General features: G+C 40.2%; 1 protein-coding gene across 1 annotated transcript in view; it reads left to right on the top strand.

The window, feature by feature from the left end:
* LOC122552971 (plasminogen) overlaps positions 1-23,796 on the top strand; it is an 82,791-nt gene that overhangs the window by 38,965 nt on the left and 20,030 nt on the right. The window contains exons 8-12 of the mRNA XM_043696295.2: positions 150-312; positions 569-690; positions 6,603-6,759; positions 9,302-9,468; positions 16,609-16,757. Of these exons, the coding sequence (XP_043552230.1) occupies positions 150-312; positions 569-690; positions 6,603-6,759; positions 9,302-9,468; positions 16,609-16,757 (758 nt within the window). The remainder of the gene's footprint in view (positions 1-149; positions 313-568; positions 691-6,602; positions 6,760-9,301; positions 9,469-16,608; positions 16,758-23,796) is intronic.

The raw sequence follows: 23,796 nt of genomic DNA, 5'->3' as shown, positions 1-23,796 counted from the left end.
CAGCCAGCCACCTTTCCCTTCTCATGCTCCATGTCCTTTTTCAGAAAGCTAGAAACTCGTTTACCCATGTTATCCTACCATCTTACATGCACATTAACATAACTGTACATGCCCTCAATATTAAGATAATTGTTTTATGCCTTTTGAAGATGAAGAGCCTCCTGCTGTTGAAGAAGAGACAGTCTGTTACACAGGCAAGGGTCAGAAGTATCGTGGGACTGAAAGGACAACTGTTTCTGGTAGAATCTGTCAAAGATGGGATACTCAGACACCACACGTGCATTCAAGAACTCCAGAGAACTACCCCTGCAAGTAAGTAAATGTCAGTAGCCCTTGGCTTAAAGTGCTTTCTGCCCTACTCCCTGATGTGGGATTAAGTTTTAATTCATTTGTATGGGCTATCTGAGATTGATTGATGATTTGTTCTCAATCTGTGCAACTTTGCCAATTCCAATCAGGATTTGACACTCCAGACTTCCATATATTCTGTACATGAGATGAAGTTTGTCACACACTCAAAACAGTATAATATTTCTTTCTGATTGATAACAAAACTACTGTTTTTCAGAGGACTAGAACGTAATTATTGCAGAAATCCAGATAATGAAAAGGAGCCCTGGTGTTACACCACTGACCCAGAAACAAGATGGGAATACTGTCAAGTACGAAAGTGTGGCCTTCAACCTGCAGGTAAGAATTGTACCATTCCGAGATGGTGGTTTGTTTCTTTTTATTGATAAATATCATCTCCACTAAACTGTTTGTTGTTCTGTCATTTGTATGATTGTCACTAGCTGATCTGCAATTATATTACTTGTTGATGTATCAACTGAGTTGCAGCTTTCTTATACAAGAGCATTACAATATGCAGTTGATCTCCCAGGACATGATTAATGATAAAACTTAGACTTAATTCTGCTTCTGTAAATGTATCTCTTTCTGTGTTTAACTTCATATACAGCTATCTCACCCTAACTCCCGTATGGTCATGACACAATCTTTTCACTGTTCTTCTCTTCAATTTAGAAGATAGAACATAGAACAATACAGCACAGAACAGGCCCTTCGGCCCTCGATGTTGTGCCAACCTGTGAACTATTCTCAGCTCATCCCCCTATACTATCCCAAAATCATCCATGTGCTTATCTAAGGATTGTGTAAATCTCCCTAATGTGGCTGAGTTGACTACATTAGCAGGTAGGGCATTCCACGCCCTTACCACTCTCTGCGTAAAGAACCTGCCTCTGACATCTATCTTAAATCTATCACCCCTCAATTTGTAGTTGTGTGCTCTCGTACAAGCTCACGTCATCATCCTAGGAAAAAGTCTTTCACTGTCTACCCTATCTAATCCTCTGATCATCTTGTATGTCTCTATCAAATCCCCCCTTAGATGCCGTCTCTCCAATGAGAACAGACCAAGTCCCTCAGCCTTCCCTCTAGACCAGGCAGCATCCTGGTAAATCTCCTCTGCACCTTTTGCAATGCTTCCACATCCTTTCTGTAATGGGGCGACCAGAACTGTACACAATATTCCAAGTGTGGCCGCACCAGCATTTTGTATAGTTACAGCATGATATTGCGGTTCCAGAACTCAATCCCTCTACCAATGAAACCTGACACACTGTATGCCTTCTTAACATCACTATCCACCTGGGTGGCAACTTTCAGGGATCTATGCACATGGACTCCAAGATCCCTCTGCACATCCACACTACCAAGAATCTTTCCATTGACCCAGTACTCTGCCTTCCTGTTATTCCTCCCAAAGTGCATCATCTCACATTTAGCAGCATTGAACTCCATTTGCCACCTCTCAGCCTAATTCTGCAGTTTATCCAAGTCCCCCTGCAACCTGTAACATTCTTCCAAACTGTCCACTACTCCACTGACTTTAGTGTCGTCTGCAAATTTACTAATCTATCCACCTATGCCTGCGCCTAAATCATTTATAAAAATGACAAACAGCAGTGCTCCCAAAACAGTTCCTTGTGGCAAATTTGCTTTGTCTTTTGGATTGCTTTAGTAACTGTGTGACATTAGCATGTTAGTTTGTGCTCCAAATACCATACACCAATTGTTTAGATAAGCTCCTGGTGTCACAAAGAATGTTTTCATCTGTCAAATATAGAATCATATCATCATTCAACATAAAAGAAGATCATTCAGTCAATTGTACTTGAGTAATCTCTGAAAAAATTATTCAACTGATTCCACTTTCCTAGTCTTTCCCCACAGCCCTTTAATTTTCTTTCTGTTCATGTACATTTCCATTTCCCTTTTGCAAGTTATCATTGAATCAGTTTACATCGCTCATTCAGGCAGTGAAGGTCCTTCATGGCAGACTGGTACAAAAGGTGAAGTCACATGGTATCAGGGGTGAATTGGCAAGGTTCAAGCCAGTTTCAAGATGACACCACTTGTTTTTTTTGGAAGAAAGATTCCCAGCACTGTTGGTAATTTTGTATATTCTTGTTTATTCATAAGTAACACAGATTTCTTTGACAACTTAGACTGCAACTTTTAGTAGCACATAACTATGTATGCAGTTTCATTCTGGTTCTTGGCCTCTCTGCATTTCCAGTTCTTAAAGTAACACGACTGTTAAAGCAATTATACAACAATATTGACCTAAACATCCACTTTAATAATATTGATATAGGAATAAATGTTACTGTGTGTGTGTGTGTTCCCAATGCAAGAGTTAGGATGCTGTCATAAAATCTGGCCACTATCAATCTGTGTATGTATAATTGCACTCATGATATCATACCATTAGAGGAAAAGGAAAAAAAACCTTTGTAGCAAAGTTCTGAACAGGCACTTTTAACCAAACCTGTGACCTCTGTGGAAAGTACTTACCCTTATTCTCATGTAAGATAGAATCTGGCAATCAATCTGACCTAATTAGACCTTGATTTGACATTTGAATTAGGGGGTGTATCATCATACTTTCCTAGTTGAGAGTCAGCAATTTAGATATGGTACACTACCTAATTAGGCAAAGAAAAGAAATATACAACCCACGATAGATGAGACCACTTTACCCATCTGAGTGTTACTGTATAGTATGGAGCAGTACCACGTCATAGTGGTCCTGTGCCCTTTTATGATGGTCGCTGCTGGTCAACTGCCTTTGTTCTTCCCTTAGGCCGATGTAAGGAAACCTGATCTTCCCCTAGAGAGATAATGTGGCTTGTCTCCTTGGATGTTCTTGTCCCTTCCTCCTCTCTTGTCAATTAATCTTGCTTTGGAGACTTGGAACTCTGCCAGAGAAGGTGATAGAAGTGAGGTCCATAAGATATGAAAAAGGAAGAAGAGTAAGCCCCCAGAGCCTGATCCACCATTCAGTAATATCATGGCTGATCCAACATTCCTCACGTCCATTTTCCTGCATTTTCCCTGTGCCTTCGAGTTCTGTACTAATCAAGAATCTATCTCTCTCAGCCTTAAATATACGCAAGGACTCTGGTCCACACAGCTCTCTGGGCAAAGAGTTCCAAAGACACAGAATCCTCTGACAGAAGAAACTCATCCATATTTCAGTATTAATTTGATACCCTTTACATTGAAACTATGCCCTCTGGTCCTAGATGCTCCCATGAAGGGATACACCTTCTCAGCATTTAGCCCATTAAGAGTCTTATATGTTTTCATGAGGTCACCTTGCATTTTTCTAAATTCGAGTGAGTAGAGTAACAACCCTCTGAACCCTTTGTTCAGAAGAATATCCCTTCATACCACAGATCACCCTAGTGCTCTGAACTACCTACACTGAAATGATATCTTTCCTTAACTAAGAAGACCAAAACTTCACACAATACTTTAGATATGGTCTCACCAGTACCTTGCCCAGTTACAGTAAGAATTCCCTACTCATATACTACAACTCTTTTGAAATAAGCGTCAACATTCCATTAGGTTTCCTCATCACTTGCTTTCACAGTTTGTCTGCATTTAAATGATATTATTCTTTTGTTCTTCCTTCTAAAATTTACTGCACCATACGTTCTTTGTCAATTTGTTTTTGTCCACTCACTCAACCTATCTCTCTGTAAACCATTTGTATCCCTTTCACAACATGCTTTTCCACCATATTTAGTATAATCTGTAAAATTGGCTAAAGAACATTTACTTCCTCCCTCCAAGTCATTGATAGATATTGTAAACACTTGCCGTCCCAGGGGAACCCCACTGATCGTGGTTCACCAACCTAGAAAAGACCTCTGTCTTCACTCATGGTTTCCTATCCATGAGGCAATTCTCTAACCAGTCCAATATACCACTTCCAAATCTGTGGGCTGTTATCTTATGACTTAACCTTTTGTGAGATATCTTGTCAAACACCTCTGGAAGTCCAAATATAACACATCAACTGGTTCCCCGTATCCACTCTGGCTGAGACTTGTTTGCAAAAGTCTAATAAATTAGTCAGACACAATTTCCTTTTCCATGATGGCTCTGCTTGATTAGATTATGATGTGGAGGAGCCAGTGTTGGACTGGGGTGGACAAAGATAAAAATCACACAACTCCAGGTTATAGTCCAACAAGTTTAATTGTTGTACCTTCATCAGGTATAAAAACAGCAATTGTTGGAAAAACTCAGTAAATCTGGCAGCATTTGTGGAGAAAGATCAGAGTTAATGTGTGACAATGCATCTCCTTTAACAAGGTCATGCTGTTTTTGGCTTTTTTTTCCCAGAGAAGTCGTAAAAGCAATGATTCCAAAAAGTCTAGGTTTGAAGGGTTTTAGGGCCCATTTGATTACAACAAACATATACTGCCTCAGGCAAAAGGCTTTCAGGTTTTAATAAAAAATACTTGTACAATGAAAGGGGAGTGGTCAGTTCTTCCAGCTCAGCCTTTCTTTGGTTTGGTTTAGTTTGTTTTTTTTTAGCAGTCTGGCTGTTCACTGAAAGCAGTCAATCAGTGTGTAGTTGCTGGTCCAAGAGGCAACTCCATGGAAGAAGTTGTTCATGCTGAATCTCTCTGCCATCTCTCTCGCTCTCTCTCCTGTAAGACCCTGTATTTGATTTTGCCTTTTTTGGGGTACCTTTATGGGGATTGTTGCAGGAATTCGGAACAACATCATTAAGTTAGGATATTCTGTTGGGTTTTCAGATAGGTTAAGTTATTTAGTATTCTGTTTGTGTTTCATTTGGTAACATTGCAGATAAATTCTGTTTTGTTTAAAGCTGAGTAGTTGGGCCAGCTGCATCACTCCTGGAATATCCACCTTATATCTGCTTCAGACAACGAGCAAAGTTAGGGGCTGGGCTACTTTCTTGAAATGTTTTGAGGGTGTCTGGACTGTCCATAACAAATGTTTTGGGCTCAATGACACTTCTTCAGAACCCAAAATATTAACTCTGATTTCTCTCCACAGATGCTGCCAGACCTGCTGAGTTTTTCCAGCTATTTCCGTTTTCATTATAATAAACCAGCCATTCTCTTATTGAAAAGCAGAGAAGGTTCAAGGGGCAAATGGCATGCATCTGCTCCTTAATTATATGTTTATATGTGTGTACTTGAAACTGTTCTGGCATGATATTGACAGCACATTTTTTTCCGATAAGACACCAAGTGTTGCTTCAATGTTGCATGTGCAGTTTACCACCTGCAGGTGACATTGGCCACAAAGAGAGCCTAAGCATTAATCAGGACACAAGGGAGAACGTCCTTGCTTTTTCTCCCATAGAACCACAGTATCTTTTACATCAACCTAAGAAAGGAGATAGAGTCTTGTTTTAATACTCCTGCTAAAGGGAGCCACTTCCATTAGTGCAGCAGTCCCTATTACTGCACTGCACTGTTGGCCTGGATTTATTGAAATATAAACCCCAAACCATCTGAAGTAAATTGAGGCAAGCACACTACTACTGGATAAAGACTGACAGTTTAGTCCAGAGTTTCAACTGCCTTCATATCAGCCTAGGTTTTCAGATGTCGTCATATCTACTTTGTAGTTTTCTCACTTCCTAGACTCTGTACTTATTGCTTTGTTGTTGTCACTCCAGGGTATTTATGATTAAAAACAATTGATGCAAGACCCACTGAAATTCCTGTCTTTCAGCCTACATCTTCAGCACTGCAAATGTCAGTGTTTTCATAAAACTTCAAATGGAGGAACACATCCAACATAGGAATTAAATTCATCTGGAGTAAAATGTTAATACATTAATGCTGAACAAATTTAAAAAGGCTGAATTTTGCAACTGAAACACATTGGGCATATTTACTACCCAGGGCAAGATTAGGAGAATGGACAAAGTATAATAACTGATCAGTTAATTGTGAATAAATGACATAATTGCTATCATTTAATGTATAATCAGTGTATACAAATTAACTTGGGTTCCACAACTCCCTGTTGTTTCTTGGGGTTTTGGGCCATTCCACACTGTGAAGCATTCAGACAGGATGCTTTCTGTGGTGCACCTATACAAATTGGTAAGCATCTTTGTGGGCATGCTAAATTCCCTTAGCCTCATGAGGAAGTAGAGGCATTCTTACGCTTTGTGAAGTATTTGTAAATTATTCAACATTGTGAAATTTTATGTCAAACATTCTACAAAATCTTCTATGTTGTTTATTTTTTAGTGCCGACGTACGAAGGTGGACCTACTGATTGCTTTACTCAAAATGGTTATGACTATCGTGGGACTACATCCGTGACAGTGTCAGGAAGAAGATGCCAGGAATGGGATTCCATGACACCACACAGACATGGCAAAACATCACTCAATTATCCTGAAGCGTATGTACATTGGCCAATTTTGTACCTAGCTGATCACAGACCCAAAGAATGGAGTTGCATTTTTAAAAACACTTTCACTCAGGACACTTTAAAAGTGCGTAGAGTCGATAATGTATTTTTGAAATGTTGTCACTGCCTTAATGTAAAGAGACCAGCTAGTTTTTGCAGAGAGGTCCCACAATAACATTATATGGCATTATAATTTTGGTGAAGGGATAAATATTGGTCAGCTTAATATGGAGGCCTCCTCTCTTTTTCTGCAACATGTTGCTATTGGATGTTTTACATCTGCCGGCAGGGGAAAAACAGCCTCGGTTTTATCTTCCATCCAAAAATTTCTATCTCTGACTGTGTAGAACTTTCTCAGTACATCAGTGGAGGGTGCACCCAAGTAACACGTACAAATGCTTGAATTGAGATTTGAACCCATGACCTGCTGAGTTAGAAATGAGAATGTGATGAAGGTACATGTTTATTTTTAAAAGTATTTGATTATTAACAAGGCAAAATCAATAAATCATGCACCGTATATTAAAACTTTAGTTAAAACAGTCCTCAAAGGAAACAAAAAGATATTGTGACAAGATTCTATTAATACCACTGTACCAAATATCTGAAACCATAATTTCTTATTAATAGTGCCATAATTCCCTTTGAATGCTCATTATTTTTCAGTATCTCTTTATTGTTCTGAGATTAATCATTGAGTCATGCAAACATCAGGAATACAAAAGCTGAGTTTTTATTGTTGCAGGATGTTTGTACAATTTGCAATGTTTCCATGATCAAGCTGTCTGACTGGATTTCATCATAACTGAATTAGATAGCACATTTTAAATGTATAATGCTCACGACCGAGAAGGACAAAGGGAACGGATGCATGGCAGTTGTATCACCTCCACTTGAGTTTTGGCTCAGTCATTCTAACTTGGACATAAATTGCCATTCTTTCATTTCCACTGGGTCATATTCCAGGAGTTTATTACTTTAACAGAACTGTGGAGGGCCTCCATCAGATGAGCTGAAATGGTTGAAGAAGGCAACCAGTTTATCACAATCAAGTGCACCTGCAATAAATGCTGGCCTGATCATTAATGCACAGATCCCCATAAATGACCAGTGCAAAATATAATTAACAACAGACAATTTAATGTTAAACATAATATAATTAATCAACCTGTTGAGACATGTTACAAGACACCACTGAGGCAGGTGAGACTTGAACCTGGACCTCCTGACATAGAGGTAGGGACACTACACCACAAGACCACTGACAATTTTACTGTAGACTACATCATAAAGCAAGAGTTTTGTATCAGTGACTCATTAAATGGCCTCATGAAGTGATAATACTTGGTGAATAAGCATTTGGGGGGAAATTGTGGGGCGACATCATTTTCTAGGAATGGGTAATGTTTGCTTATCAAATGAGCCAAATTTCCCTATAGATTTGGAAACAGAAACTAGAATTGTTTCTAACCTCTGAAATTGCCAAGCAAGTGATGACTCATTGGTATATTTATGGATGTATCATCTTGATTGACATGAAATAGATTCCATGTTTCAGTGGGCAAGTCTCTGTAGCATAACGAAGGATCCTTTGGGGCCTTGGATGGAAGTGAGAGGGGAGGTATGGATGCAGGTTTTACATCTCAGCTCCTTCCACATCTGGCATGGATTTTCCTGCGCCTCTAAACATCTCATCTTCTGCGTCCGTTGGTTTTGATGTGGTCTCCTCCTACATTGTAGAGACAGGACGCCAACTTGTGGAACATTTCAGAGAACATCTCTGGGACACATGCAGTAAACAACCCCACCGCCTGTGGCCAATCACTTCAACTCCTCCTCCCACTCCACCAAGGACATGCAGGTCCTGGGCATCCTCCAATGCTAAATCTTAGCTACCCAACGATTGGAGGAAGAACACCTCATCTTCCGCCTGGGACCCTCCAATCACACAGAATCAATGTCAATTTCTTCTTCTCCCGTCCCTCACCTTGTACCAGATACAACCCTCCAACTCAGCACTGCCTTCTTGAACTGTCTTACCTATCCACTCCAACCTCCACACCAACCTATCACCATCACCCCCATCTTCATCGACCTATTGTATTCCTAACCACCTTGCCCCAAGCCCCACCCACCCACCCCTTTATCTCTCAGCCCCCTTGGCCTCGCTTGGCCCCCCCACCCCCTCCTCCCCACACACACACACATACATTCCTGATGAAGAGCTTATGCTCAAAACATCGACTCTCCAGTACCACGGATGCTGCCTGACCAGCTGTGCTGTTCCAGTGCCACACTTTTGAACTCTGATCTCCAGCATCTGCAGTCCTCACTTTCTCCTTATTAGATTTGACAAATATGCCTCAAAACCAAATATCTTTGGTAAAGCAGGTGACACCCATTCAAACACTTTTGAGATAAGCTGTATTACAAAATTGAAAGGTTGCTAACCAGGGCAAGAAAAAGAATGGAATTAGATTTGGCAAACATCTAGCACCATGTGACTATTTTTCTTTTAACTTTTGATTTACAGGGGACTGGTTGACAACAATTGTAGAAATCCTGACAACGACAGGGCACCTTGGTGCTTCACAACTGATCCTTCAGTCCGATGGGAATACTGCAGGATTTCAAAGTGCCAAACAGCATCACCTCAGTCCCCCACTGTAATTCCATCTCGAGCACCTAACGCTCAAACAGGTAAATAGAAGTAAGTTCATTTGGAAGGAATATATCAAGTCACAACAAAAACAAAAGCATTGCAGTTTTTGTTAAAAAGAAAATCTCAACATTTTTAAACTGACCAACGAATTAACTTAAATGGTTGAATTTCTGTATATAAAATGGTTCATCTCAACTCCATATAATAATGGATTTTTAAACAGCATGGTCTTTGTGAGTGGAGAATGTGAGTGAAAGAAAAGCCTATAAATGAAATAAATTAGGGAATTTGGTTCACAGTAGGAACTTGGGACAGAAGTTGAATAAGATACTTTAGGTGAGCTTTATTGTAAGAAATAGAGTCTCCAGAGAAAGAGGTGAGTGGGAGAAGATAGAAGAGTAAAACTGAGAGATCTATATGCTATGAGACTGGCAGCAGAGTGGCGTCATAAACCACACAAGTGCTGGGAAAATATCTGATTGATGAGCAGTATTGGTGAATATTTCTAATTTTTAAAGTCAAAGTAAAGTCTTCAGTTTGTGTTGAGCTTGGTAGTCTTTTTACTCCCTCATATTTCTTAAAAAGTAGTTTTTAAATATAAGATTGCTACTGGTGTTTGTTTAAAAAATATATAATAAAGCAGAAAAGGAAGGGATTTTAGAGGAACTAATTAACAAGTGTAGTAAAATATGATAGTGATGGCTGCTGCAGCATATGGGAGCTGCTAGACACCAAGATGATCCAGGGCGGACTCATCCAAAGTAAGTTTTCGCAGCTTGAGGAACTTCAGGTCCAAGTTGAGTAACTGGAGTCTGAGCTGTGAACATTGTGCCAAATTGGTGAGAGGGAAAGTTACCTGGACACTTTGTTCCAAAAGGCAGTTATACCCCTCAGGCTAGGTATTTCAAATACGGTTTGAGGGTGTGTCTGCAAGTCAAGCACTTATAGAGCCCCAAAGAATGATGTTTGAGGAGCCATAATCCCTGCAATTGTTCAACAGATATGAGATTCTTAAAGCTGTGCGGATGAGAGTGAGTGTTGCCGGGATATTGAATGAATTGACCATGGCACTACAGTACCAAGAGCAATTCAACCGGGGGCAACAGAGTAAGAATGTAGTAGTGATAGGGCTAAGTATAATTAGGAGGATAGATGCTGCCATCTGTAGCAGTGACCATGAGTCCTAAAGACTGTATCACTAGCCTCGTCTCACCTTTAAGGGCATAGCCTCAGTGCTGAAGAGGAAATTGGAATGGGAGAGGGATCTATTTGTTAGAATTTATCTTGCTACCAACAATATTGATAGGACTGGAAAGGAGGTCCTAATGAAAGAATTTGAACAATTAGGAGCTAAATTTAGTAGCGGAACATCCAAGACCATAATCTTGGGATTACTACCTCGCCATAGAATAACTGGCATAGGATATATAAAGTGAAGGAGTTAAATACAGGAATGGTATAGGAGCAATGGATTTCAGTTCATGGGGCATAGACACCAACACTAATGTAGAAGAGAGCTGTTGAGGGCTCCCCTTGAACTGCGATGGGACCAGTGGCCTGCTGAATTGAATAACTATGGCTGAAGAGAGAATTTCAAACTAAATAAAAATGGTAAGGGTTTATGAGCAAGGCAACTTAGGCCTACAAATCAAAAGGATATGGCAGCATTGCAGGGCAACTATATGAATAATAATACCCAGAGAGGGACAGGAAGAAACAGAATGTACAAACATAGAAAAACAGCAGCAAACATGGTCACAAGAGGAGGAGAATGATAGAAAGACAGAAAAAAACTTTTTACTTAAATGCTTATCGTATTCAGAACAAAATAAATGAGTTAAAGGAACACATTAAGGTTTCTAGGCATGATCTAGCCATTTTTGGTGACATAGTTTTGTTACATCCACTGGAGTAGCCCCACTATTCCCAGATTTAGACTAAATATTGAAATTTTTTAAGGTTGCAATTTATTTGACTTTCAGACCAGAGGTGATAGAAAGCATGGTCAAGCTGCAAGTGGGTGGCATGATGGCTCAGTGGTTAGGAGAAAGTGAGGAACTGCAGATGCTGGAGATCAGAGTTGAAAAATGTAGTGCTGGAAAAACACAGCAGGACAGGCAGCATCCGAGGAGCAGGAGAATCGACGTTTCGGGCATAAGCCCTTCTTCAGGAAAGCCCTTTGCTTTCCAATTCTGATGTTGCTGTTGTCTTTCTTCAGCTGCTAGGCCTTTGGTGTTCAATTGTCTTTCTTTAGAAGCTTCCACTGGTTTGTAAGAAGCACAGACACTACTTCACTTGGAAATTGTCTCTGATTTATCAGTTCAAAAGTCACAGCTCACAGCAATGGTTGCAGGAAAGCGAACTAGTATTTTTTAGGTTTAAAGAAAGATATTTTTTAATGTAGAGAACAGGCAGCTTCTACTTGGGAGAACAACAGAACACTCTGCTGTGTCTTTCTTTCTATGTGTGTCTGTGCTTTTATCATTTGTTTTCAGTGCCAACCTGCTCAGTTAATTAAGAACCAATTAGGAATAGGGGAGATGTTGACCAAGTGGTATTACTGCTGGAGTGTTAATCAGGTAATGTTCTGGGGACCTGTGTACAAATCCTCCCATGGCAGTTAGTAGAATTTGACTTCAATAAAATTCTGGAATTAAGAGTCTGGGAATTCATTGCCAATTGTCAGGAAAATGTCACTAACTCCCTTTAGGAAAAACTGCTGTCCTTATGTGGTCTGGATTATGTGTGACTCCAGACTCACATCAATGTGTTAACTCTCAATTGCCTTCTGGGATGAGCAATAAATGCTAGTTTATTCATCCCATCAATGAAGAAAAACTACAGAAAGCAGCAGGGCAGAGGATGTGGGGATCCTCATGCATAAATTGCAAAAAGCTAAAATATAAATTCAGCAAGTGCAGGCAAGGCAAATGGAACAGTAGTTTTGATTTGAAAGTAATAAAATAGGGAAGTCTTGTTAAAACTATATGAGGCACTAGCAAATAGACCACACCCAGAATATTGTGAACACTTTTGGTCCCCGTGGCTAAGGAAAGATGTATGAGCATTAGAGGCAGTCCAGAAAAGGTTCACAAAATTGATCACAAAAATGGAGGGATTTTCTTATGAGGAGAAGTTAAGCATCTGTAATCATTAGCATTTAGAAGAAAAAGAGGCAACCTTACTGAAACAATTCTTAGTAGGATTGACACATTAGATCCTTTAGTATGAGATTCTGGGACCAGGTGACATAATCTCAGAGTAGGGGTCACCTTTTAAATAGATGAGAAGGCATTTCTTCTCTATAGTGAATCGATGGAATTTTTTTACCACAGAGGACTGTAGAGGCTAGGTCATTAAGAATGTTCAAGGCTGACAGAGACAGAGTTTTAATCAGTAAAGGAATCAAGGACTAGGTGGAAAAAGGTAATGGAGTTGAGGATGATCAGCGATGATCTCACTGTGTGGAGGGACAGACTCTGTGGGTCAGGAATCATGGCGGCTTGCGACCCAACACTCACTGAAGTGCCATTGAGTTCACAATTTAAATTCTTGTTTGAAATTCAAATTCTCTTCCCATTTTAGTGGAGGTGGTTAGGTTCCTGAATGCTGAGTGAACCCTGCCAGATAAATCAGTTTGAAAACCTTGAGGGAAGCCTTCTCTGAAGTAAGAAATCTTTGAACATTTAAATTTTAACAGTCATGCCAAAGCCTCTTAAACAGTCTTGCCATAGGCTCTCATTTGCCCATTTTATTCATATCTCCTTGCACTCTCCATACTCCTCATGTTTATATGCCCCATCGCGCCCTCATGCCTCCTTCCATGCTTCCACCCTTACAAAGGGTGGATGCTAGGAAATTGTTTCCGTTAGGCGAGGAGACTAGGACCCGTCGACACAGCCTTAGAATTAGAGGGGGTAAATTCAGAACAGAAATGCGGAGACATTTCTTCAGCCAGAGAGTGGTGGGCCTGTGGAATTCATTGCCACAGAGTGCAGTGGAGGCTGGGACGCTAAATGTCTTCAAGGCAGAAATTGATAAATTCTTGATGTCACAAGGAATTAAGGGCTACGGGGAGAATGCGGGTAAGTGGAGTTGAAATGCCCATCAGCCATGATTGAATGGCGGAGTGGACTCGATGGGCCGAATGGCCTTACTTCCGCTCCTATATCTTATGGTCTTATTATCCAGTTGGCTAACAGTCAACTGCTAGGGCAGTGAGACATCATGTCTTCATAATGAAGAGACTTCATAATGCTACTCATAGTACTTAAAGGAGTCTGTAAGGACAAATAAGGTAATATAAGTTTAGCCATATGTGATGTAGGAAGATCCTCTGCTATAAAACAGAATCTTTATTGTTCAGTTCCAGATAATCAGGACGAAGTGAAAATGGAAGTCCAAAACATGTTGTAAAACCAACTGATTGAATCCAGTGAAAAGCAGCTTTAGTTCTCCAATTGGATCATTGCCAGAACCTGATGGTTTAAGCAGATCTTGCATAGTGATTTTTGAGAAGATTTGTAGCTCAGGTTGATGATAAGTATGTAAATTAATTTGCTGAGCTGGGAGATGTGTTTTCATACATTTCATCACCATGCTAGGTAACATCATCAGCGAGAGTCTTCTTGAAGTGCTGGTGGTATGTCCTGCCTCTCTATTTATAAGTCTTGATTTCTTAAGGTGGGTCATGTCATTTCCAGTTCTTTTTATCCAGGGAAGGTAGATAGGATCTAAATCGATATGTTTATTATTGGAATTCTGGTTAGAATGCCATGCCTCTAAGAATTCTTTGTGCATATCTTTGTTTCGCCTGTCCTACGATGTATATTGTACTAGTCAAAGTGGTGTCCTCTGATAGTTATAGTGGGTCGTGTCTTTTGGTGGCTAGTTGGTGTTCATGTATCCTGGTGGCATGTTTCCTGCTTGCTTGTCCGATCTAGCGCTGTTTTCTTACAGTTCTTGTATGATATCTTGTAAATGATGTTAGATATGCTGGTAGTATCTAATGGATCCTTTAGTTTCATAAGTCGCTGTTTAAGTGTGTTGGTAGGTTTGTGGGCTACTATGATGCCAAGGGGTCTGGAAATCATTTCTGATATGTCTTTGATGTAAGATATTCTTGTATAGATTAGAGAAAGGTCAGCACAGAAACAAAAGTAGGTTCCTATCCAAATCCTTGCTTGGAAGACTATATTGATAGATGTGAATTAAAACAGATATATTAAATAAATTAAACTAAAATTAAAAATAATAAAGTTAAATTACTAAAATATTTTTGTTAAAGGCAGAGTGGTAGATTTGATTATCTCCCAAATGCAGAGATATCATCCTTTGTTATACCAGACATTCTCTTCTAATGTTGAGTGATGCCATTTGAGCTAAATATCTCCACCCATTTTCCAGATACTAAGGAATGAAGTGATAAACAGCATTCTTAATTGTGTGATATACTTTGAGGATGAGTGTGGTGCTGCAAAAGCACAGCAGGTCAGGCAGAATCTGAGGAGCAGGAGAATCAACATTTTGTGAAAAAGCCCTTCATCAGAAATTAGGCTGGGGGAAAGGTAGCTGGGAAAGCAATAGGCAAATGAAGGCGAGGGTGAAAGTGATAGGTCGGAGAGGAGGGTGGAGCAGATAAGTGGGAAGGAAGATGGACAGGTAGGACCATTCAAGAGGGTGATGCCAAGATGGAAGGTTGGGACTGGGATAAGACTGGGAGGGGAAATAGGAAAACTGGTGAAATCCATTTTGATCCCATGTGGTTGGAGGGTCCCAAGGTGGAAGATGAGGCGTTCTTTCTCCAGGTGTCAGGTGGTTAGCATTAGACAATGGAGGAGGCCCAGGACCTGCTTATCCTTGGCGGAGTGGGAGGGGAAGTTAAAGTGTTGAGCCATGGGGCAGCGGGGATGGTTAATGCAGGTTTCATTATACTGAAACATGTTACACTTCTTAGCAGGATTGACATGTAGTATGTAATATGTAGTATGCATGTAGTAGGGCAAAACCAAGTGTGGCCAAGTAAAAACTTTAATGGACTCCATATCCCTAAATTAGAAGATTTGTGTGGATCTTTGGTTTCTATTGCACGTTTGTATCAAATGTCTGCACTGTAGCTACTCTATTAACAGATTTTCTCCGAAAGAAATTTAGGTTAGTGGTCAATGGAGTACCAGACATCTTTTGAAAACGTCATTGTTAATGCACCAGTACTTGCTGCCTCTGATTTCACTAAACCCTTTAAGGGTAGCAAACAATAATACTGACCTGAAGGATTTAGGTAGGAGTAGTTCTGTTACAACTAAATCAGTTGGCGCAGAGACACCAGTAAGATAGTTAACTAAAAAGCTAAATTGACACCAAAAAAGATACTCTGGGGTGGAGAAAGAAATTGGAAAATTTACTGGCTTATCAACATTTTGACATATATGTCCATAACAGATACAAGGAAATGCTGATTTCTACTTAGTCATTGTGAAAAAAGAATTTAAAAAAACAGAAGTGCCAGAGCTTCATTGGAGTTTGCAAGTATATCTTTATCAGTTAAATATTGTTTGCATTTCACAGAAAAATAATGCTACTATTGATGTTTTTATCAAGAAAGTAACCTTGTCTTAATTAAGTATCAAGAAAGTATAAGATTTTTTTGCTTCAGTGTAAAATAAACAAAGTATGTGATTGACCATGTTGGGAACCAGTGAAAACAATTCAATTTATGTTGTGACTCATGGAGTTCTGGGACCAGAGAAAGAGAGTGCACTCTTCTCATCTTGGTCATAGCAGACTGTTATATTGGAATTCCATAATGTTTACAAGCAAAACACAAAATAACACTGATCCTGCTTAACACATATTGATATATTTGTCCTTTTCTTAACTGTGTTGATTTATAATCTACTCGTTCCTGTTAGTTTCCCCAACACTACTCTTCATTTCCAGCTACAAGTGAAAGCATATATCCTGCTCCTGAGCCTCTCTCATTATCTTGAGTATGAATTATACACTGGTTTTTGCTTTCTTCTTTATAGCAAACTAGCTTGGCATCCATGTACAATCCACTGTTCTCATTCATATTCTTTTAAGTGAAATAATAGTTGCATTAAATGTGACTTGGTTTCTCAGCATAATAACAAAAGAAATGCAAGTCAGTTGTCTCCTTTGCAACTGTGTTTTGCCAGATTGCCAGTCAGGTATTGGAGAGACATATCGCGGGACAATATCAACCACAGCCAGTGGCAGGACTTGCCAAAATTGGTCAGCAATGACCCCTCATGAACATAGTAACTTCACTCCAGAAACACATCCTAACGCTGGACTTGATGGAAATGTAAGTTGACTGCATAAGCTACAGAAACAAACATTCAGTTTACAAAGTACAATGTTACAGAGATTGCTTTTAAATTATTCAAAATTCATCTATACTTTTCATCACATGTCCTTGGACTTGTTAAACATTCTCTATTTAGGAGAATTTTACAAAGGGACAAGGGTACACAAAGAAGAAAGTGTAGATCTTATAGGAGACTAAAAGGCTGACACATTCAACCCATTGTCTCAGTATTAGATCCACGTTAGTGCAAATGTTTGATTCATTAAACCAGCATTTCTTCACCCATGATTCTCCTTCAGAAGGTGATGATGTACTGCCTTCTTGAACTGCTGCAATCCATGTGCTGTAATGCTGTTAGGGAGGGAATTCCAGGATTCTAAGTCAGGATGGTGAATGGCTTCTTTTGGGATGGAGGTTGAATTGCAGGTGGTAGTGTTCCTCTGCATCTGCTGCCCTTGTTCTTCTAGATGGAAGTGGTCATGTGTTTGGAAGATGCTGTTTAAGGATTGACATGCAGTAGCAGCCATGTGTACTATCTACAAGATACACTGCAGAAATTCAACACAGTGTCAATGGTGGAGGGATTGGCTGTGGTGCTAACCAAGCAGGCTGCTTTGTCCTGAATGGTGTCAAGCTTCTTGAGTGCTTTTGGAGCTGTATTCATTCAGACAAGTGGGGACTATACCATCACACTCCTGAGTTGTGCTTTGTAGATGATGGACAAGATTTGAGGAATCAAGAAATATATTACTCAATGCACAATTCATATTTTCTGATCTGCTCTTATAGCCCTTGTATTTATATGGCTAGTTCAATTCAGTATCTGGTCAATGGTAACCCTCAGGATGTTAATAATGGGAAATTCAGTGATGATTATGCCATTAAATGTCAAGAGACAATGTTTAGATTGCCATTTATTGGAGGTAGTCATTACCTGTATTTAATATTACTTGCCACTTTTCAACCAAAACCTGGATATTGTTCAGGTCTTGCACCACTTGGATGTGGACTTCTTCAGTATCTAAAGAGTCACAAATGGCATTGAACATTCTGCAATTATTGACAAACATCGCCACTTCTTTCATTATATTGAAATGGAGGTCATTGAAGAAGCGGTGGAAGATGGTTGGTGCGGACACTACCCTGAAGAGTTGAGAGGCCTGACTCCCATCAACAACAGCTATCTTCCTATGTACCAGTATGACTGCAATCAGTGGGGAGTTTCTCACTGACTCCAGTTTTGCTAGGGCTCCTTGATGTCACACAGGGTTAAATACAGCCTTGATGTCAATGACAGCCACTCTCACCTCACCCCTGAAATTCAGATGTTTTGTCAACATTTGAACTAAAACTGCAATGAGGTCAGGAGCTGGGTGGCCCTGGTGGATCCCAACTTGGGCATCTCTGAGCAGGTTATTGCTGAGCAGGTGATGCTTGATGACATCTTTCATCGCTTTAGTGATGATTGAGAATAGACAGATGCAGCAGTAATTGGCTTGGATGCATATGTCTTGCTTTCTGTGTACAGGATATACCTGTGCAATTTTCCACATTGTAGGGTAGATGCCAGTGTTATAGATGTACCAGAACAGTTTGGCTATGGGAGTGGCTATGTGGTTTGGAGCATAAGTCTTAAGTACTATTGTTCAAAAGTTGTCACAGCCCACAGCCTTTACAGCATCCAGTGTTTCCAAATGTTTCTTGATATCATGTGAAGTGAATTAAATTGGCTGAAGACTGGCATCTGTAAGGTGGGACCTCTGAAGGAGTCCAAGATGGATCATCCACTTTGCACTCCTGACAGAAGATTGTTGTGAATGATTCAGCCTTACCTTTTGCACTGATATATTAACTCCAGTATCATTGAAGGTCGGGGAATTTTTTGAGCCTCCTCCTCCAGTGAATTGTTTAATTGTCCACCACAACATATGGCTGGGTATGATAGGACTGCAGAGCTTAGATCTGATTTCTTACTTGTGGGATCACTAAGCTCTGTCTATCATTTGCTGCTTTTTGCTGAATAGCATGCAAGTGTCCTGCTTTATAGCTGGCTTGAAGAAACAGTCAACAGCCTTGCTAAATACCAAGCTGTCATGTTTCTTATTTGATTGTAGGACCACCCTACATGCAACTATAGGGATAACACCAACAGGGCTGTTAATGGGTAGAAGACTGCGCACCAGGCTAAGTCTGATCTTCCCGAACATGAGGTGGGGAGGGTGAAACAGCGTCAGGAACACCAATGCTGGATACAAGACTCCACTAAGCAAGAGAGTCAGTTTTATACAGGAGACAAAGGTTGGTGTGAGAACCGCAGAAATGATCCCACATTGGTAAGAGGCATGGTCAACATGAGGTCAGGACCAATGCCATATTAAATTCAATTCAGTGCAATGGTGCTGAACAAGCATGTAGACCATATGAAAACCACATAATCACAAAAGATTAGATTAGATTAGATTAGATTACCTACAGTGTGGAAACAGGACCTTCGGCCCAGCCAGTCCAAACCGACCCTCCAAAGAGTAACCCACCCAGACCCATTTGCCTCTGACTAATACACCAAACACTATGGGCAATTTAGCATGGCCAATTCACCAGACGTGGCAGCAAATGTGTCCCAACTCTCGGAACAGTCAGAGAGGCTGCCGGAACCCGTGGGTTCACCCTCTCTGTCAAGCATTGATGATTCCTCAGAATCAGAAATGGACATGTATTATGCACCCACCTCAACACCTTTGCAGGCAGAAGAACAAAATTCCACTGAGGCACACCTGGCGCAAGAGGCAAGCTCCCGCACATTACACTCCGCCAATGCTGAGTGCTGAGTCAGAGGAACCTGTTCCAGTGATAAAACGCCTCAGGAAGCTTTCCAGCGAAAAGGGCTGGCCTTCTTCTCAGACACAAAAAGGTGGGGAGGGGATGTACTGATTGTACTAATTGCCGATGGGTCATTGTCAGACTTTTACAAATTTAGGAAGATTGAGGCTAGTATGATGAAAGTATCATTTTGTTACATTAAAAGTTCCCAGGAAAGCATTCATAGTACAAATGGGGCAATTAGTGATACATAGTGCAGGACATAATGTTATCAAACTGGCAACACTGTCTAGATACAGATTTCAAAAGAGCAAAAGGGGACTGTAACTGTAAAGTGCTATTAATAATTTTGAGAAGGAAAGATAATTTGGGATGTACAATAAAAGAATGAACATCAAAATGCTTAGGATATAGTTAATCAATGTTTCAGGAATGATTCAAAATATCGTTACACCATGCCCTGCCCTAAACGTTATAATAAACTATTCAAAACTAAACATGAAATGGAAAATTCAGAGGAAAGTAATGGAGATACAGAGGTCACAAGATATTGTATTGGTCACAAGAAGTTTTCGCCTAATGATGAATGTGTTGCTGGCAGAGTCTTTCAGTTGTGTCGGTTCAGACAATGGATTCACTATGTGTGGAAAAGGTTGGCTAAAATACTACTAAGACAAATTTTAGAATCAGGACAAATTTAAGTAATTTGAGAACTCTACAACTTTCTAAGTTAAATGTGAATTTGGCCTAAGTGATAACTTTAGAGTATCTAAAGTAAGTCTGTCTTCTTAAAATTGGACTGTCTTCAGTTGAAAACAGACTCTGCTATGTTTTACTGACATGAGAGGCAGCATTCAAGCATCTTTATGGTGCACATAGATTTTTTTTGTGGATCAGAGCAGTGAATTTAAAAACATTGTCATAAATAGGCTTAAAGCAGAATTTGAAATTAGAAGTCAAGCTTCTGCTGTTTTAAGTACCTTGGACTGGAAATAAGGAAGGATGGATCAAGTATCACTTTTCATTAGCAATTTTATTTAGAAATTGATTGAATTTCGGACATCGGAGTGCGTCTGGGAAGATTAACAAACAGTGAAATACACAACTGATCTTGGAGGAACCTGTTTGGGAGAGGTCATAGCACAGAGATAGATAAGTGAATATTTTTAAGTGTGGCCTTACAGTAAGTCTGCAGTAGTGGGTAGAGTGGATTCTTTCTTGATTATATGTTTTATTGAGATATGTCTCTTGATTAAACTTAAAAATATAAGCCACAAGAATTAAGTTAGCCTGGAGCAGTATTTTGTATAGGATTAAGACAGTGCTAATTTCTGGGTCTGTAGATTGAAAGAAGCAAAAATGGTCCTTAGTAGAATGATATGCTCTTCTTGTCGAACGTGGGAGTTTAGGGAGAGTTTACATGTTGGTCATTGAATCCTATCAGATCGAATGGAATGGTTGGAGCGACAGTTAGAGGCAATGAGGAATTTACAAGAGCAAGGGGATGTGATGGATGGCAGTTATAGAATGGGAGAAAAGTCACAGATATAGTCACATAGATGGGTTAACTCCAGGAAGGGTAAGAGAGGTAGGCAGCTAGTGCAGGAGTCTTCTGTGGCTATCCCCATTTCAAACAAGTATGTTGTTTTGGAAAATGGAGAGGGTGATGGATTCTATGGGGAATGTAGCATGAACAGCCAAGTTTCTGGTATTGAGACTGGCTCTAATGCAATGAGGGGTATATCGGGTTCCAAGAGACCAATTGTGTTAGGGGACTCTCTAGTCTGAGATACAAACAGATGTTTCTGTGGCCAGCAATGAAAAATCAGAATGGTGTGTTGCCTCCCTCGTGCCAGGATCAAGGATGTCTCAGAGAGGGTACAGAATGTTCTCAAGGTCATTGTCCACATTGGAACCAATGACATTGGAAGGGAAAAGGATAAGATTCTGAAGGGACAATATAGAGAGTTAGGCAGGAATTTAAAAAGGAGATCCTTAAGAGTAGTAATATTTGGATTACTTACGGTGCTGCGAGCTAGTGAGGATAGGAATAGGAGCGTAGAGCAGATGAATACCATGGAGCTGGTATACGGGAGAAGGATTCACATTTTTGGATTGTTAGAATCTCTTTTGGGGTAGAAGTAACCTGTACAAAAAGGACGGATTGCATCTAAATTGGAAGGGGACTAATATACTGGTAGGGAGATTTGATAGAGCTGCTCGGGAGGATTTAAGCTAGTAAGGTGTTGGGAGAGGGCCTGGGACCCAGGGAGATAGTGGTACAGTTGAGAACAGAAGCGAGTCAAACAATTATGGCAGGCAGGGACAAAGCAGAGAACAAGGTAGGACTAATAAATTAAACTGCATTAATTTCAATGCAAGAGGCCAAACAGGGAAGGCAGATGAACTCAGGGCATGGCTAGGAACGTAGGACTGGGCTATCATAGCAATTACAGAAACATGGCTCAGGGATGGACAGGACTGGTAGCTTAATGTTCCAGAATACAAATGCTACAGGAATGACAGAAAGGGAGGCAAGAGAGGAGTGGGAGTGGTGTTTTTAATAAAAGATAGCATTACAGCTGTACTGAGGGAGGATATTCCTGGGAATACATCCAGGGAAGTTATTTGGGTGGAACTGAGAAATAAGAAAAGGATGATCACCTTTTTAGGATTGTATTATAGACCCCCTTTATAGTCAGAAGGAAATTGAGAAACAGATTTGTAAGGATATGTCAGTTATCTGTAAGAATAATAGGGTGGTTATGGTAGAGGATTTTAACTTTCCAAACATAGACTGGGACTGCCATAGTGTTAAGGGTTTAGATGGAGAGGAATTTGTTAAGTGTGTACAAGAAAATTTTTGATTCAATATGTGAATGTCCCTATGAGAGAAGGTGCAAACCTTGATCTACTCTTGGGAAATAAGGCACAGCAGGTGACTGAGGTGTCAGAGGGGGAGCACTTTGGAGCCTAAAACTAATTCTATTAGGTTTAAAAAAGTAATGGAAATGGATAGACCAGACCTAAAAGTTGAAGGTCTAAATTGGAGGAAGGTTAATTTTGACAGTATTAGGCAATACCTTTCAAAAGCTGATTGGGGGCAGATATTTGCAGGTAAAGGGACAGCTGGAAAATGGGAAGATTTCAGAAATGAGCTACCGAGAGTCCAGAGACGATATATTCCTGTTAGGGTGAAAGGAAAGGCTGATAGGTGTAGGGAATGCTGGATGACTAAAGAAATTGAGGAGTTGGATAAGAAAAGGAAGGAAGCATATGTCAGGTATAGACTAGATAAATTGAATGAATCCTTACAAGAGTATAAAGGCAGTAGGAGTATACTTAAGAGGGAAATCAAGAGGGTGAAAGGGGGACATGAGATAGCTTTGGCAAATAGTGTTGAGGAGAATCCAAAGGGTTTTTACAAATACATTAAGGACAAAAGGGTAACTAGGGAGAGAATAGGGCCCCTCAAAGATCAGCAAGGTGGATTTTGTGTGGAGCTACAGGAGATGGGGAGATACTAAATGAGTATTTTTCATCAGTATTTACTGTGGAAAAGGATATGGAAGATATAGAATATAGGGATATAGATGGTGACATCTTAAAAAAATGTCCATGTTACAGAGGAAGAAGTGCTGGATGTCTTCAAACACATAAAAATGGATCAATTCCCAGGACCTGATCAGGTGTACCCTCGAACGCTGTGGGAAACTAAGGAAGTGATTGCTGAGCCCTTTGCTGAGATATTTGTATCATCAATATTCACAGGTGATGTGCCAGAAGACTGGAGGTTGGCTGACATAGTGTCACGATTTAAGAGAGGTGGTGAGGACAAGCCAGGGAAATATAGACCAGTGAGCCTGATGTCAGTGGTGGGCAAGTTGTTGGAGGGAATCCTGAGGGACAGGATATACTTGTATTTGGAAAGGCAAGGACTGATTAGGGATAGTCAACGTGGCTTTGTGCGTGGGAAATCTTGTCTCACAAACTTGATTGAGTTTTTTGAAGAAGTAACAAAGAGGATTGATGAGGGCAGAGCATTGGACGTGATCTATATGGATTTCAGTAATGTATTCGACAAGGTTCCCCATGGGAGACTGGTTAGCAAGGTTATATCTCATGGAAGACGTGGAGAACTAACCATTTGGATGCGAACTGTCTCAAAGGTAGATGACAGAGGGTGGTGGTGGAGGGTTGTTTTTCAGACTGGAGG

This window comes from Chiloscyllium plagiosum, unplaced genomic scaffold (genome assembly GCF_037043375.1).
Source record: "Chiloscyllium plagiosum isolate Xiang-an unplaced genomic scaffold, Cpla_swu_hap1 HiC_scaffold_10, whole genome shotgun sequence".
Classification (NCBI taxonomy): domain Eukaryota; kingdom Metazoa; phylum Chordata; class Chondrichthyes; order Orectolobiformes; family Hemiscylliidae; genus Chiloscyllium; species Chiloscyllium plagiosum.
This window is presented reverse-complemented; position numbering and strand designations above follow the sequence as displayed.